This window comes from Lonchura striata, chromosome Z (genome assembly GCF_046129695.1).
Source record: "Lonchura striata isolate bLonStr1 chromosome Z, bLonStr1.mat, whole genome shotgun sequence".
Classification (NCBI taxonomy): domain Eukaryota; kingdom Metazoa; phylum Chordata; class Aves; order Passeriformes; family Estrildidae; genus Lonchura; species Lonchura striata.
In genome coordinates, this window is record NC_134642.1 from 66,151,508 (window position 1) to 66,169,042 (window position 17,535).

The following is a 17,535-nucleotide window of genomic DNA, read 5'->3' on the forward strand; positions in this document are numbered from 1 at the left end:
GTTCATTCAGGAGCATTTGTTCCTGGTGGACCCTTTGTGGGAGAGGATGACAAAGGTATGGGATGCAAAGAGAAATGGTAATCATGTGCCTGGGCTGCCTGGCCCACTGTGTCTGTGGGAGTACACACCTGGCACCTTTGGAGGTTGCTCCACTACTCCTCAGCTAAAAACTGAACTCAATGGAGCTGAATTCAGCAGCACTTAGAAAATGAATTTTCATAGAAAGTCTGCCTTTTAAGATATCATGGTCTTTAGACAGAACAAAACTTCTGTATTCCTTTATATTTATTTTCAAATTTATATTACCTTTTTACTAGATGCCAGCAAAATTTTAAAATCTTTTGCCACTAAAACTTTTTGAAAGCATTAAAAGCAATACAGTATAAAAAAATGATGATGCATAGTCTGTTAAAGAAAATAGATTTGTGCCTTTAGTGTGGCAAACCAGGCACAGTTTTGCCAATCCAAAAGTTCCAAAATTCCAATCCTAAGAATAGAAATTTATTAAATAGTGTTTTATTTATTGGTCCCTGGTACCCTAGTTTTCCCAGGTTTTCACACGAAAGTTAATACACACCACCTCATCCTGCAGTTTTACAGTATTAGTCCTACGTGTTCTGCAGTACACAATATCATCTCCAGCTTGCCTCTTGTGTTTTTTAGTAGCACTCATTCCTCATATCGAGGAAGATCTCTAGCAGTATGCATTGAAATGACAGATAACCACATCACATTTTCCTGCGGAAAACAGTTCCCTGTCAAGAATAACTGTTTTCATTTTGTAAATTGCAGCCCAAATTCCTTGATGTATAACTCAGCTGGTATCCCTTCCCCTGTTCCTTTTCCCAATTCTGTGAGCTCATGCTGTTCTGTGAAATGGCAGCAACAGCTTAATCCCACTCCATGAAAAAAGAGGAAATGGCAACCCAGAAAAGATACAGATGTTAGGGCTAAAGATTTTTGTATTTTACTCTTCTTGTCAGGCTGATACCAAGATTTCACTTCAAAGAAAAAAACAGGTTATATGACCAAATATTGAAGGTCTGTCCTCTTCACAATATAACCTAAATGAATGGGAAGCAAATAGACATTGCTGATGCTTGGAGACCAGCCTAACTCCAACAAAGAGTCTGGATTCTTTTACTTTCTGACAATGCACAAATTCTACACAGTAATTTCTGTATATCCATAGAAATGCCAGCTTTGGGAAATCATACAAATTTTATACTTGTTGAAAAGTTGCTGACAGTTGAGAGGAATGTGAGAGGTTGGTTATCCAGAACCACTGAAAATAGCTTGTAAATAATAATTCATTCTCATAATTCAGAGAGAAAAATTCTTTATTTTCCTGTCTGCTTTAAAGGTAGACACATCATACTCCCATTTCATGAAGTGAAAAGCTGACCTTCCCTCAGACTCATCAGTGCTGCACCTCCTGGAAAGCAAAACTCTAATCTCAACTCCAAAATTAAGCATAAATACTACTTTCTTTAATATGGATTTAGATGGAACACAAATATTCCTGTAAGAGAGGGATTTTCTGATGCATTTCATGGTCCACCAGGTAATAGCCTATTAAGGATGCTAGCAATAATTGTGTTGCACATTCTTTGAAAATTTGTCATAAAATCCAAATTAAACCAGCAACATCTTCAACATTTTCTCAGACCTACCTAGACCAGACAGCACAAGTCAAGGTACCAGATGCTTACCCTTTTGTCTGGAGGATAGTTACAGGCTTTCTTCTCCCACTGCACATACTCAGCTAAAATAAAAATTTCAAGAAATTGAGTACTCCCTATGGAACTGCACTGAATCATACATGTTTGCACATGAGAGCAGAGGTCAGCTGAAGACCTTTTAAGTCCTTAGAGCTACACAGCGTGGACCTGGTGGATTCAAAAGCAAGATTTCGTGGGACCCTTGAAACCCAAGGCTTGCTTTCATTCCAGAAGCATACTGCCAAGGCTTTCACTGTTATATTTTGGGCTAAACCATTCTACAGCAAAATCCAAGGGATTGTGGATTCTAAAGCCAGTGTGAAGCTTCAGGCTGGAAGGAAAAGCAGAAGGTTAAACTGCCTTCTGAGACATAAGCAGATCTCCCACTATGGTTCTGTTCTTTCCTCTTAACCATCACATTAAACCTCACCATTGTTACACTTTCAGAAAGGGGTCCCACAGCCAAATGCCTTGGAGACTTTCAAATCCCCATCTCAAATGGCTCTTCTCAGCACCACATCACACTTTGCTTCTGCAACACAATTGATGGCTATTGCTGAAGGGGTCTTTGGTACCACTTTGGGTTAGGCTAAAGAAGGATGTTTTCTCATGGATTTTTTTTTTTTTTTTTTTTTTTAAAGCTATGGAACTATTTGAGCAATTTTGGCATCATTCACCTGCATCTGTTGCACACATGGAAAGAAAATGTATGCGTAACTAAATCTGACATTCCAAACAAATTCAAATATTAAGTATACTCTTTCTCAGTGCTGCCAAGATTAAACAAATAGGAGAGACCATGTAATACTTTTAAATACATTTCTTTTTATAAGAAGCAAACACAACCCCTTTCTTAGTGATTTCCTACTAGGAAGGGCAACAGTCAAGAAGTGCAAAACCTAGAATTTCCTTCACTTACCATGGTATACAGCCAATCTTTCTCTTGACATGGTTCAAAACTTTAAATAGTGAAATACACAAAAATGAAAATACCCATATGAAATCTCAAATGGTTCTCTGTGATTAAACTGCCGTTCACATGAATAAGACACTACCTGCATTTAGACTCAAAAAATGCAGCAGAATAAATGGCCTACTCTATCATTTCTAAAAGAAGTAAGCAATTTCAGCCTAGTAGAGAAACTGATAAGAAGCCTGGTTATTACATGCTCTTTGGAGATTCTGCAAGTTGATAAAGAGTAGTATATATCACAAAAAGTAGGAAAAAAAGCACACTGGTAGACAATAAACATTTATTGATCTTTGGCTTTAGAAATTGTCTTATTTTATGGATATGGGAAATACTATATAAAATAATGGAAGGATTTTTTTAGTTCTTTACAGTGTACAAGTGCAAGGCATGCAGAGTACATGTACGGATGCTAAAATACTATAGGAACATTACTGCAATAGACATTGTATGTCCAATATGGGTTAACGTTTTACAAAGGCAAGCAAGTTGAAGGAGCCACTTGATTAACATCAGATATCACAGTTTCTCTTAGATTTGCTGTGGTATTACCATGAGCAACTAATAGACATAAATTTCATTTTAATAATGTGTGCATTATAAAAGTGGAATTAAACTGTAACATTTCAACAAAATGAATAGGAAATAAGAAAGTATAACCTTGCTTAAGTTTTGTGAAATTTACTGTTGTTAAAGAAATTTAGGCATTTAAATGACAAACCAATTCTTATTATTTTCACATGAATATAAAATGAGCAAGGCAAAACTAGCTTTTTAAATGCTCTACAGTAAAAAATGCAATGTAACTCCTTACAAATAGTGTAAGGAAATATCTAGCAAGCTTACTGTACCCGGTTTTCCCAAACAGTGTACCATATACAGTATGGATTCCTATAACCACTTTTTAGAGCTAAAAGCTTAACGTGCTGTGACAAGCCTTCCTCAGAAGAAGGCTTCCTTTGGTAGATTTGAATCAGCAACACCATCTCAACTTACAAGCACTTCACATGCAGAATGTATAATTAACTCAGGAGCAGGGGCCTGCTGTTTCCTCACTTTTTTAACCTCCTTGTTGAACTAGTCAGGTTCTACCTTCAGCTCCTGCATTCCTGAAGGTGGACAAGCAGCTATAAAGTAAGGGTAGTTTCACTATTGAATACTCTTAACAGAATTCTACAAAATTCTACAATGTGTAACTTTTGGAAGCTTGGTGTCAGTCAGCAGTATCATGCTTGGTACTCTTTGTGCTGCAAATCCATAAAGATTCAGCGACCTTCAGTGTTGTCTTTCTGAGTCCAAGCAGAACTACTCACTTGGCTGAAATCACCCATGCTCCTGGGGTACTGATTAATACCCAGGTGTCACTACAAAACTTTGTACGTCAAACCATTTCAAATCTTGTAGACACTTGCCCTCAGTCATAAAGAAAACACTGCAGAGGTGGCAGGTGGCAGAGGGAGGGGTGTTAATTTAAATTATCAGTCAGATATGACCAAAATTGTTAGATTACCATTTAAATAAGAGGAATGGAAAAGATTTCTTCAAAATCTTACTTGTTTCCAGTAATAGCACAAAACCACACATGGACATTATGTAAGCCAAAAACTATATGAAAAAAATAATTTCATAGCAAACCCTATTTCAAGGGTTACCAGAATCACCCACAATTAGGCACTTTACAGTGTACAAAAATAATATTACTGGAGGTTGTTTATTAGCTGTCGTAGTAGTACCAAAGTATTAGCCACACCACTAAAAAAAACCCAAAACAACTAAAAAAACACCCCGAAGTGAGCTTTTTCAACCTGTGTTGTGCTCTTCTGATCACAGATCCTGATGAACATTTAAAAGCATAGGAGTCAATTTGTTTTTAAACAGCAAGTAATGCAACACCAGATCCATATAATGCAAACACCACTTGACACCACCCTCACTATGAAGCATGACAGTCTTAGTACTTGTAAAGCTGTAACTATAAAAATCATATTTTAACAGTATTGTAGCAGTAAGAGGAAGCTAAAATTTACATATATAACACCAGAGTCTTTTCCATTTGGCAAATTCTGAAATGAAGAGAAGGGAACCTTTTTGTCTTAGGTCTTTATTCTAGAGTAGAAAGTATTATGTGCTTTTTCACTTAAAGACAAAAATAAAAAAGACGATTAACTGAAGAACAACACTGAATTTGTGTGTTCCCAGTAACAATGAGACAAGTAGAAGATTTAAAGTAAAATATTTACAACTTGAAAAACGTTCCCTGTGCAATTGGTAACATGTCTACCTTATGAGAAATTTTAGGCTGAAATTATTTAATAGCATATCTGTATTAATATTTGCTCACATAAATGGGAAGACTGAAACATTAGACAGCTTTCTGTAACTTCTCTTACAGAATTTTTTCCCATGTATATTCCTCCTAGAAAGCCTTACATAATGTTAACAATTAAGCAAAGGAATGACCAAAGATAGGAAAAATAAAAACTGTTGGTACATCATGACATGGGTATGAACTGTAGTTATGAAATACAATTTTTGGTGCCTTTTTCTTTGTCCTATGTTTTTATGAAAAATACTGTGAATATGTATTCTGGAAGCTTAGAACACATACGGGAAGCAGAAGAAGAGAATAAGTCTGACTTTAAGCATAGAAATTTTAAGCCAGATTTTAAAAAAATATATTGCAGCACAATAAAAGAATAATGACTTCCTACTAAGCAGTTCATAAAAAGCTATTCAATGTTCTTTTGAGATGTGTATTTTATAGATAGCAGAGTTATATGGATAGTATATTGTTGAGAAAAAAATGCTGCAAGTATAAATTCTAAGGGATCTTGACCGATGTGTAATTAAATGGAAAAATCTGGTATTTACAGGTGGATTTTGGACTTTGCTATAAAACTGCATACCTGTTAATACTTCAGCCTAAACAACAAGCTTTAAAAAAAAGTGTAGAAGTTTCTGGCTTCTAGTTGCAGGCACTGATATTAATTTAAAAAAAGAAACTATGATCCATAGTATTAGGATTAAAAATAATTTCCATTAAAAACATCACTGAAATCAAAAGTATAAAAATACATATACACTGGCATGCAAAACAACATCCAGTGCAATATTACCCTCCTGGCAGTCTACAGTGAGAGACTGGAAAAAGTTAAGTGCAGCATATACAGATGTCAGTAAAAGCAGCCTGGAAATGACATATTGGCTTAATGATCTCACCTAGAGGAGGAAGACCTTTCAGTGTAATACTCTGGAGTGCAAATGAGACATGCCATCTACTTCACTGTGTGTGCTGCACAGGCCACAAAGCATGGCAGGTGTTCCTAAAGGAGTTGCCAAAAATCACTCTGAAGCAGAGACACCAATCTGCATCAGCCTGCTTAGTTATATCAGACACCAATCTGCATCAGCCTGCTTAGTTATATCAGACACCAATCTGCATCAGCCTGCTTAGTTATATCAGACAGCTGGCTTCTAAGCATCTGTTGCCTAGATGCTTTTTAGAGCGAGGTCAAAATGTTGCTCTTTATTTACCATTTGGGATTTAGGCTGCAGATGCTAAAAATAACAGTCTTACTCATAATTCACATTTAATATTTGATTTAAGATACAAGTAACCTGCTGTTGCCTTCCTCCATTAAGATTTTGCTCAGGCGTAACAGATTTCTCCAACAGAACACAGTTTTCTTTGGCCTCGTTCAATGTCTCCATTTTGCCTGGGCACTCAATTCTTAAAGTTTAACTAAAAGCATCTAGAATCTTTATAGTGAAAAAATTTACTATGGGGTTAAGTCTGGGTGTGGAGGGGCTGTGTTGAACAAATTAATGTGCAAAATGTGTCATGAGAAAAATCATGAAGCATAGTATTTCAAAACTGATCAAAATTATCTCCGTGAAAATCACAGCTATTTGAGAATAAAGACACATAAGGCTTTTTACCTTGGAGAACCTTTCAACAGCTTTAAGATCAGATGTGTTCAATTTTCTATTTGATATATCCAAAATACCTATTACCACTTAGGTGTAGTTACTCCAACAAAGTCCAGCACTAATTGTTCCCTGGATGTTAGCTGAAATTTCTGTACTTGCTAGCCACTATAGGGTGAGGTTATGCTGCCTAAATGTTGTGTTGATGCCTTGGTAGCATTTTTGTTCTTAAGACAAATTTGACTTTACAATCCAGGGAAGAATGTATCTCTGTTTAAATACCTTGCAGTACTTGTGATCGAAATGCGGAGAACAACTGTAACAGAAATTAATTTTCTGTAAGTATCTTCTGTACAAGGATGTTCTCTTGTACAGAAGATACCTACAGAAAATTAATCTGTGGATCCTTTATGCAAGTGAATTCTGGAAGAGGGAAAGACTGCACAGCTAACGAAATGTCAAAGTCTGGCATAACCTACAGCTTGAGAAGGAATTAAAAGAGGACAAGTGCAGTCTGAGAATGTCACCTACAAAGTGTAAGAATAGGCTTTCTATAATCTATTCTCCTGTTCTTAATCAACTTCTCTTAGCTCAGAAATAGCCCAAGTGTTATGTCTGGACCTCCCTGAACTTGCTGGAAGACTTGGATTTCTCGCTGTCTTAACCCTTTGTCTAAAGGGAGACACATAATAAAAGTGCAGATTTTGAACAAATGTTAAGAAGTTTGTTCATGTTTCAGATGGAATTTTAAGTTATTTGAAGTATTTAAAAGGAACTAATCCTTCAAAAATAGATAAAATTTAAATTAAACAGAAGTCAAAATACAATCTTGAACTAATTTAGCCTACTTAGTTCTGAGAAGGGAAGCCAGGGACAGCACTATAGATCGACAATGGAACTCGCATCACTAAGACAGGAAGGGAGAATTGAATTTAAGAAAAAACAGACATGGATTCTTTGCCAAAGGAACATTTCCTTCTAAAATCTCTCAGAAACTAAGGGAGATCTCACTGTGGCCTTCCAGTTCTTAAAGGGGGCTTATAAAAAAGAGAATTTTTGCGCAGGCAGGAAGTGATAGGACAAGGGGAAACACTTCTAAACTAGAAGAGGGGAGATTTACATTAGGTGTTGGATGAAGACTCTTGCCTGTGAAGGTGATGAGGCACTAGATAAGGTTACCCAGAGAAGCTGTGGCTTCCCATCTCTGGAGGTGTTCAAGGCCATGTTTGATGGGGCTTGGAGCAACTTGGTTTGATGAAAAGTGGTCCATTCTAGATCCATTCCAACCCAAACCATTCTACAATGATTTTATTAAGTAGTGAGCAAAAAGCAAGAAAAAATGTTTAAGAAACCTGAGTAACACCTACCAACCTTTCAGTCATATTTTATTCCTTTTCCATTTCTGCAAGATGCTTTTCCCCATAGCCAGTTGCTGATAAAGGTCTCCATAACACAAACAAAAAAACCATTTGCCAGCTGCTGTTTCAAAGAAACTTACTACAGAAGTGAGTAGATATTCCTTTGAACCTTACACAATATATATAGAAGTCAGGACTATCAGGGTTGCTACTTTACTTTAAAACACATTTTTGATTACATCACATACTTGTCAGAAGCACTGCTCACAACCTTAGCAATATACTCCCTCTGGTTTCACTGTCACCATATGTTTCAAAGGCTTTTATTAGCATATTTTAGTTTTTCATAAGCTTTCTGGACTTATGTCAGTATTAAATGGATCCAAAGAAAGACCATCGCCCACTCACTGCTGACCAGAGGTCAGTCATTCAATTCTGCAGAACAATCGTCTGTAGAACAATGCAATAGCACAATGTCTACAAGCACTGATCTTCATGTTTCTAATACCAGGTGCCTATTTTTCACTGTGATCAGTGTGATGTCTGAACAGCAAGTCAGCATGAGCTCTTAGCAAAAGCTTTGTGAAGCTCAGCTACATGACCCTTATTACTTTTGCTGAATGCATTATTATATAACTACAGTTCACTTTTGCTTATAAGCTTTCAGACTGACTATGTCAGCAAAAACTGTTGCTTAACATTATTTTCAAGTATTCTCAAGTATCCAAAATTTACTCCTTCAGATTTCAACAACAGGTTACATCTCCTAAATAGTAAGCTTCATCAGGCAAGTTCACTATCAGAATCAAACTGTTTTGCATTGTTTTATTTTTCTGAACAAAAGATCAGCATTGAACACCTAACTCTAACCTAAAAGCTGGCCTTACTAATTCTATTAGTAATGATGTATTTTGTAGTAATAATGTACCTTGAACTAATACAAAAGTGGGTCCAGTATTGTTTGACTTGCCATATTTTGTCATTCAATTATTCACCTGAAAAATACTTCCTAGGAATGCTTGACATTTGAAACTATGAGATCAAATATTGTTCTTTAGGCCAATTCACAGTTAAGCCTTTGTCCCTATTAGTTACAAAAAGGTGGTGTGAAAAAAGAAAGCTGGCAGTCCCAGTCACACTGAAATACTGCAGTGAAACCAGCAGCATCATGCAAGGTGTGCTCAGACATCCCAAACACATGCAGTAGGTACTAGGCTGGTGTACACAAATCTTTCCCCAATAAATGCAACTTAATAAACAAATAAATAACTTAAAACGCTTTCAACACAGCAAGATAGTTTATAACCAGCTTAAAAGCTTGATTTTCTGAATTCATTGAGTTTGTTCTCCCATATGATAGGTTTGCTACATATTAAAAATTTAGTTAAGCTTTTCCATTTATAAATGCTTATCATATGCCAAAGCTGTACACAAATTCAAGAGAAAAAGAACAGTAACATAAAAAGAGCTAGTATTATCTAAAAAACCCACTGACCTCTGTGAAGTGTAATATTAACTGTTTAAAAAAGCTGCTGCATATAAATCCCCATTCCTGTTTTGCAAATACACAAAACAGCTGAAAAACTGTAAATAATTTTATGACTGGAATCTATCTATCCAGTTAAACAAAACCTGTAAAGTTAATACTTTGCTCTTTTTCTTATTACACAGCTATTTTATTACACATAAAATCTATTTCTGAAGCCAAGATATAATAATTACCATTATATGGTCATGTTAGCACAAATTAAAGTGGCAAAAGACGATGATCTGACAGTGCAGAAACTTTAAGAGTAATAGGTTAAGTAGATCTTTTCTTCTAAGACAGTGTAAGTTCTTTAGCATACCTAAGTACCTCTAAAGAAGCACAAAAACCAAATAGCCCTTTCAACAGAACACAAAAAAAATTAAAATAAAATGAGAAAAAAAAGAAAGAAAGAAAAAAAGGAAGAAATTAAGTTTCATTTCAAAAGGGAATCTGGAAATTACTAGATACACGTACACCCCTCTCCCACAGAACTGTAAAATACATTCAGGAATTTAAAACAAAGATTCCATATTTCATACCTTCATATATATTATATATTTGATATATAATATATATGTACATTACACATATACATATGCTATCAGTCAGCAGGATTAAACTGTTTTGTTTTGAAATGTTTGACTGGTGCCACTAATTATTTTCTATTCTTTTGTAAATTCAATGGAATTTATCTACTACCTCAAAAGAAGAAATTTAAAAGATCCAGACACAATGTGTGGATCAATACTAGCACCAATACAGATGGCCATTACTTCAAAATGACTGCAGGGACTGAAATAATATATTTGTTCTAACTCTCTTCTTACTGCACAAGCACTTCTGCAAAATATGTAGGCAGCAATATCTGTCAGGTACATACATCTACTCCTGTTAAATTTATATTTTATACATCTTTCCTTACTGTAATATACAGTATCTCTTTTGTCCTGTTGGATTTTTTAATTTTCCAAGGAGAAAAGTGATCAATAGCTATCCAACAGAATTTTTTTTAAATCCCCTTTCTCCTTTCACTTGTATGGCTCAGTTTCAAGACTTAATTGATAGGCAGCTACCATCACTATGTCCAGTACTTTTTGAATGCAGTTCAGTCAGTGACTGTTGATGCTTAAAAAACAAATTTTTGAATTTGGCTTGCTGTTTATGGAAACCAAGATACTCAGAGGTCACATCTTTTCAGCATGCTTACCACCATCTACAACACAATAATGTCAGTCAGTCCCAATACTATAACTGAATTAGTTACCTACCATTTGGGTAACAGAAATAACAAACCCAGCTGCAATTTTAAACATTTTAAGATTATTCACCCTGAGAACACCAAGGAAGTGTTTAAAAATAATTATGATATGTTTTCTCTTCACATATATAGTTTTCTTTTCTCTTCATCTCCTCTTGGGTACCTGGGTTTGTATCTAGACTCTGACCTCACACTTGTTCTGTCAGTTGACTTGTTCATGCCACAGTCAGGTACTGGTGATAGAAGAGCCCAAAAAGGCTTGTAGAAAAAAGGCAAGCAGCAATCCACCAAGTGAGGAAAGACAGGAGTCCCCGGAACAGGAGAGGAGTGAAAATATTCTTTAGGCTTCCCAGAGCCATTGTTAATTGTACTACAGTTACTTTCATCTTTCCATCAGGAGGTGGAGACTCAGAATAAACAGAATTGGGAAGCAGACTGTTTTCTACTGGAGTGTCAGAATTCAATCCTGGGTAGATGCCCCAAGAATAATTACCTGTTAAAAATAAACAAGCAACAGATTATTGTAGAATTAAATTTGAGTTCTGTTAATTCAATCACTCTACAGTCTTTGATAAATTTTTAATACACACAACACATGAAATGTTAAGTTTTTATAACTTAGTAAATACAAACTGTACTCATTTGCATGACTTCCTGGTCATATCAGCAAGCTACCAGGGTGGGATTCATCTTGTATTTTGACATCCTAACATCTACAAGTGATACAGCTGCCTTGAGAGCTCTGTATGTCCTGGGTATGATTCATCTTACCAGATGGAGATGTGTACTCCAAGGCAGGATGAATCACAACCTACTAAAGCCTATCTTTATCTATTGCCCTTTTGCAGAGATGATTCAACTGCATGGCAGGCTATGAACCACTTCTCTCACAAGAAAGAAAGAAGGAAAGAAGGAAAAAAGAAAGAGAAAGAAGAGAAAGAAAAAAGAAAGAAAGAGAGAAAGAGAGAAAGAGAGAAAGAAAGAAAGAAAGAAAGGGAGGAAGGGAGGGGAGGGGGAGGGAAAGGGAAAGGGAAAGGGAAAGGGAAAGGGAAAGGGAAAGGGAAAGGGAAAGGGAAAGGGAAAGGGAAAGGGAAAGGGAAAAAAGCGAAAAGAGAAAAGCGAAAAGAGAAAAGAGAAAAGAGAAAAGAGAAAAGAGAAAAGAGAAAAAAGAGAAAAGAGAAAAGAGAAAAGAGAAAAGAGAAAAGCGAAAAGAGAAAAGAGAAAAGAGAAAAGAGAAAAGAGAAAAGAGAAAAGAGAAAAAAGAGAAAAGAGAAAAGAGAAAAGAGGAAAAAGAGAAAAGAGAAAAGAGAGAAAAGAGAAAAAAAAGAGAAAATAAAGAAGAGAAACCCCTATCTAGAGCTACTTCGGATCTCCCAGTAACTACACAAACCCCTTATCTCACAATTTCTATTCTAAAAGCCTACTAATGATAAAAAAGCTGAAAAAATTAATTTATGAGATGTGCAAGAAATTAAATAAATCAATCATACTTTATACAGTTCACTTTTAAAATACTTCTAGAAAGATAAATATTTCAACTGAAGTAAACATTTAATTGGTTGCATTACACAATTTCTCAGAAATAAATAACACAAATCAGCATGTAATTGAAAGATATCAAAAGCAGCAAGAGAAATAACTTCTTAAAAGCCACATATGACTGTTCTGAAGTACAGGAAACTACAAAGTATTTTTGTATTGTAAGTACTCATGAATTCTAATTCTCTTTAGTGAGGTGAAAATAAAAAAGCCCTGTGTAGAACAGAATAAAATACTGTTGATCTAATTTTGCCTACCTAGTGTTTTCAAGAGCAGAGTTGTGTGAAGAAGCATCACCAATGGTGCAACATACTGCAGTGCAATTACACAGAGATAATAGAATACCCGAGCCACCTAGAAAAATGAAAGAGTATAAGTTCATGATTCCTGGTTGATCAAAGCAGACCTTTATGAATATGTCTAGAAAAAACAAATTATTAAAATACCCCAGTACTTATGCATTAGAACTGTTTTAACAACTTTCTAGTAACTCTTGGCATGTGACATATTGTCTTCAAAAGACCTAAAGAAGAAATCCCAATAATGAATTCTAGTTTCAGGACACTTACAAATCTGTGAGGAAAGGCTGAAAGAAAATAATTAAAAGCATCAATTTTGTTTAAAAAAAACAGAATCAAATTTGTTTCTGCAAACTGTATGTCATCATTCAATGATTCTTTTAATACATGAGGAACAAAAATAAATGTATATGTTTAATTTTTCAAGTCCCCAGTTATTTACAAACTAAATCCTATTTCAAAAATGAAGTAGTAGTTACAGTCCAAAGCCCCACAAAAAGTAAATGAAAGCTTGGTTAGTATTACAGTCCTTTTTCAAAAGTGAGATGTTTTTAAGATTCCAACTGAAAAACACTTGTATTTTAAAAACAAAGATAAGCTGAGCTTTCATTAGATAAATAACAGCATTTAAATGGTCTTTATTTCAGTAATACACTATGGTTCATCAAAGTCCATTCAGATATATCCCTCCCCCTGCTCTTCCATAGGTTCCATTTTTCTCAAGATTGCAACATTACATATTCTTATAAGCTATCGACCTAAAATATTACACCAAACAAAGATGGCAAAAACTGATAAAATCAATAGCAAACAAGCCTACCCGGGTTTTATAAAAGAACAGAATGCAGGCTGGCAAAAATTATTAAGGTAGACATGACAGTTTTGGGAATACCTCTCAAGCCTCAAAGGTCTTCTTAATGAGCATGCATCAAAGAACTAACATGAGAAAGAAAAGTAGTAAGACACGGACAGAAGAAAAAGCATGAGACAAAAAAAATGTCAAAAAATTGATGAAATATGACAAAAATAACAAACTAAAAAGGAATGAACAATGTAGCATGACAGACAGGAAATAATTCACTGGCAGAAGTTCCCAGAAATGGCAAAGAAGATATGATTAGTAAAACAAAACAAGACAACATCTAGTGGCAATGGCCTTCTTAAAGAGAATATATGAAGATAATAGAGAAATGGATATAAGAAATGCCACAAGGAGAAGACATTAGTGTTTTATAGATAGGAATAAAATTAGTATAAAAATTGCACATTTACAGCAACTGGCACAGTACCATCCTAATCAGCTGCTACTACATGTATTTCCTAATTTATTTTCTGAAGCAAATTCCTAGCCACTTTGTAAATAAGTACTGCACAGCTCACTTATGACCTTCAGACACTTAGTGTAACTACATGTAATAATGACAATCCTAAAAGAGCAGTCTTTGTCTCACGGCCTGCTTCAAATATTCCTCCTGCAACAGACCCCAACTCAGCAGGATCATTAGACAGCACTATCATAAAACACTAGTAATTTAAGTTTATTTTGCAGACAACACACAACATATGTTCAAGGTATGCTTTACTACTTTTCTTTAAAAAAACGAATCCTCAGAAATTTTGCCTTGTCCACAATATGATAAGCAATTTTTTAACTAGGCTGGTGCACTTCTAAGTGGTCTGATGGAATTAAACATCTGTCATTTTATTCCAAAATACAACCACCTCATCATAAACTTTCCCTCAATTTAAAAATCATAGTTGGTAGCAGTATATTATCCTTCTATCAAAATGCAATTTTTTCTTTCCCACGTTGTAGTTACAGATCACCACCCATTGGAATGGATCTTTTATAACAACTTCCAAATAACCAAGAACAAACTATCTGCATAACACAGATGATACATCTCTCTGTATTTTGGTTCACAGAATTTCTCGGTAATGACGCTATTTTTACAGGAAATATAGTCTAGAAACCTTCATTCAGATTTGAGCTCTGCTGCCACAGAAGACAATAAAATAAAAAATAATTTGCAAAAAATAATTTGCAAGTCAAAATAACACAAATACATAATCTCACCATACTTACCATTTTTTGTAAATCAACCATAGTTATTCTACCAGCTTCCTTTTTCATCTGATCCACACTTTTCTGGGCTAAATTCAGATAGGCCTGTAAATGATGACGCATCATAGCCAACCGTAAAACACACAACAGGATTATAATCCACAATCTGATGGTATCAAATGTATCTTCTGACATTCTGTGGATAATAAAAAAATGGTAATGCTGTTTTCCAAAGACCATTTACTGCTACAGTTATTTTTTTAGATCATCTGTAAAGTAATCTTGAGGGAAATTGTCAAAAGTAGTTAACAAACAAACTACAGTTATAAAGTTCACATGCAAGTAATATTTACCTTTGCCTTTTATTTCTCTTTCCTACTACTTCTCAGTAGCCCTACAGCATAGATGCAAATTAGTATTAATTTGTATCTAAACAAGAGCAGTTCTTAAACGCCTAAATTCTGACTAATGAAGGCAGGACAATAAAAACCAAGATTGTTCTGATATTTAAAGGTTTTCAGACACACAGGACTAGATAGTAAATAGTACTAGATTGCAAATGGGTACTTCAGTTGCCTGAGGTACCCAGTAAGAGCTCAATCCTCATTTTAAGATGAACTGAGGTACAGAAAATATACAAAATATATATATATGTTGTGTTCTATGTAATAGCTCAATGGTCACAGGATCACTTTAGAAGCTTATCTAACCTCTAAAAAGCAAGAAATGTATTAGCTCTTCATATTTGTTTCAAGTCTATTTTGAATTAGCAAGACTGTGACAATGACAATCAACTATATACATTATTTCAGATACCACTCTTCCTGGAAACTCTTTCCCTTTTTATATTTTACCTATCAATTTAATACCACTTAATCAGTATGTAAATATCAAGACAAACTTCCTAGCTTAGTTCTCATACCAACATATCTTGACTGTTTTCACTGAAACCACTTCTCTCCTACACCAACATGCAAGACACAAGGTTCCAGCAGGTAGTGAGGTGGTATTCCACCCCTACAAAAAAACAATGCATTACTGCCATGGAGATGTCAAGAGACACCAGTTTTTTGGGAACCATCACCTTAACACTCAATATTTTGCAACTCATTCTTTTGAAATAACAGAAGCTCCTTATAATTCAGCTGCACCTTCCACAATACCTCTGACAGAAGATGCTATTAAAGTCTTTCATGTTTCTTAAACTTTCAAAGAGCTCTAAGACATTGTTTCATTCTCAATAACCCAGAAAGAACTTTTAAAGGAAATCTTACAAAGGAATGCTCTCTTTGCCCAAAGGTGGGCTCATAATGTAGTCCTTAGTGATTGGTTTTACCCAGAGTAGAACCATAAATAAAGGTGCCAAGAAGTTTATATGTAGCAATGTTCTGAAAAAAAGAAAAAAACAGGGAACTTAGTAAACAAAAACAATGACCATAGTGTTGAAAGTATACACAGATTCAAAAAGAGAACTATTAACTTTAAAATAGTTGGGAGAAATATAAATAAGAAAATTTCTTCCCTATTTTATAGGTATGGCTTACATTTCAAGAAAACAGTAATTTTTAATTGTGAAATCACACTGGATTTTGGCTTTAAAAAGAACAGAAGAAAGTCGTCAGAGGTCAGATGACACAGTTTAATTAAGCATTTTATTTAGAAACCTTGATTAAATTAAACTTGGTACTTCTATTAAATTAAAGATACTCAGACCAAAAAAAACTATACTGCATCAAACCGCACAACAAAAATAAAAGTAGTACTCTTTAGTAATCTTTGAGCACAAAACAGCAGAATTTAAAAAGGGGATAGTTTTTGGAGTTCTCCCTGAAATTAATACCCGTCTTTATTTCTAAACTTCTAAATTTTCTTCTCTATTTCTAGATCCATTTTCCCAATCATTTTTCATTACTAAAATGAAGTGAGAACAGTTGCAGGGATTGGGTTGTCTTGTTAGTGCAGTATTTCTTCACTAACAGAATCAGGTTTGTCTCCACCTTCAACTACAGTGCTTTTACACTATAGAAAAAATTATGTAATCAAGAATTGTTCGAAAGAACACAAGACCTTCTTGATTGCAAACTATCAAGCTTCCTAAAACCACTAAAATGTTTGCACATCACAGTAGCTGTCATCACACACCAATTTAAATCTTTGGTTTCAGATGAAGAAATAAGCCCTGCTAGCTATTAAATGGTGCTAGGGAATGAACCTGCACCAAGGATCAGTCCAAAGTATTTAATTAGACTGTGAAAGCCTTTTACCTGAGCTTCTACTTATTTAAGAGATCCTATTGAGTTAATGGACTGGAGTGATGGACTGGAATGTGCCAAAGGGTGTGGGAATCTCTATTTTGGTTTCTTTTTTTGTTTGTATGTTTGTTTGGTTTTTTTTAATGAAACAGGCAGGAGGGCCAAAATACTCTTGATGCAGGCTCTGGTAAAGGAGGAAATGTGTATGAAAATTGTACAGCTTTGCTAAGAAGACTTCAAATATATGCAGGGAAGGATAATACTGCCAAAGAAAAAAAAGCATATAATTTCTCAAAACCGAAAGCACCGCCAGATGATTTTTATTGTTTACCCAAAACCAATGAACTTACTTCCTACACTCATAAAAGAATCACACTGATCATTTTGAACATATTCATGAAGTGGTACTTGATCATTAACCTTTAAGTTTTGGGGCATTTTTTGGTCAGTGTTCTCTGCAAGTTAAGTGTTCCATTCCATTAAGGAATAGATATTGCGTTGGGCTTTTTTGGGTTGTTTAGTTTTGGTTCTTTTGTTGGGTTTTAAGGGAGATTTGTGCCTTTTTTGGGATGTGGGGGCCTTTGGTTTGATTATGTTTTTTTCTTTGGTTTTTGTTTA

At 34.9% G+C, this 17,535-nt stretch overlaps 1 protein-coding gene across 3 annotated transcripts in view; it reads right to left on the reverse strand.

The window, feature by feature from the left end:
• Positions 1 to 2,957: 2,957 nt before the first annotated feature.
• The window catches only part of TMEM161B (transmembrane protein 161B), a 41,972-nt gene continuing 27,394 nt past the window's right edge, over positions 2,958 to 17,535 (reverse strand). For all 3 annotated transcript variants that reach the window (XM_021541591.2, XM_077790022.1, XM_021541592.1), the window contains 4 exons: positions 15,940 to 16,053; positions 14,687 to 14,861; positions 12,559 to 12,655; positions 2,958 to 11,255 (listed from right to left, as the gene is read on the reverse strand). In XM_021541591.2, the coding sequence (XP_021397266.1) occupies positions 10,978 to 11,255; positions 12,559 to 12,655; positions 14,687 to 14,861; positions 15,940 to 16,053 (664 nt within the window). In that variant the 3' untranslated portion in view covers positions 2,958 to 10,977. The remainder of the gene's footprint in view (positions 11,256 to 12,558; positions 12,656 to 14,686; positions 14,862 to 15,939; positions 16,054 to 17,535) is intronic.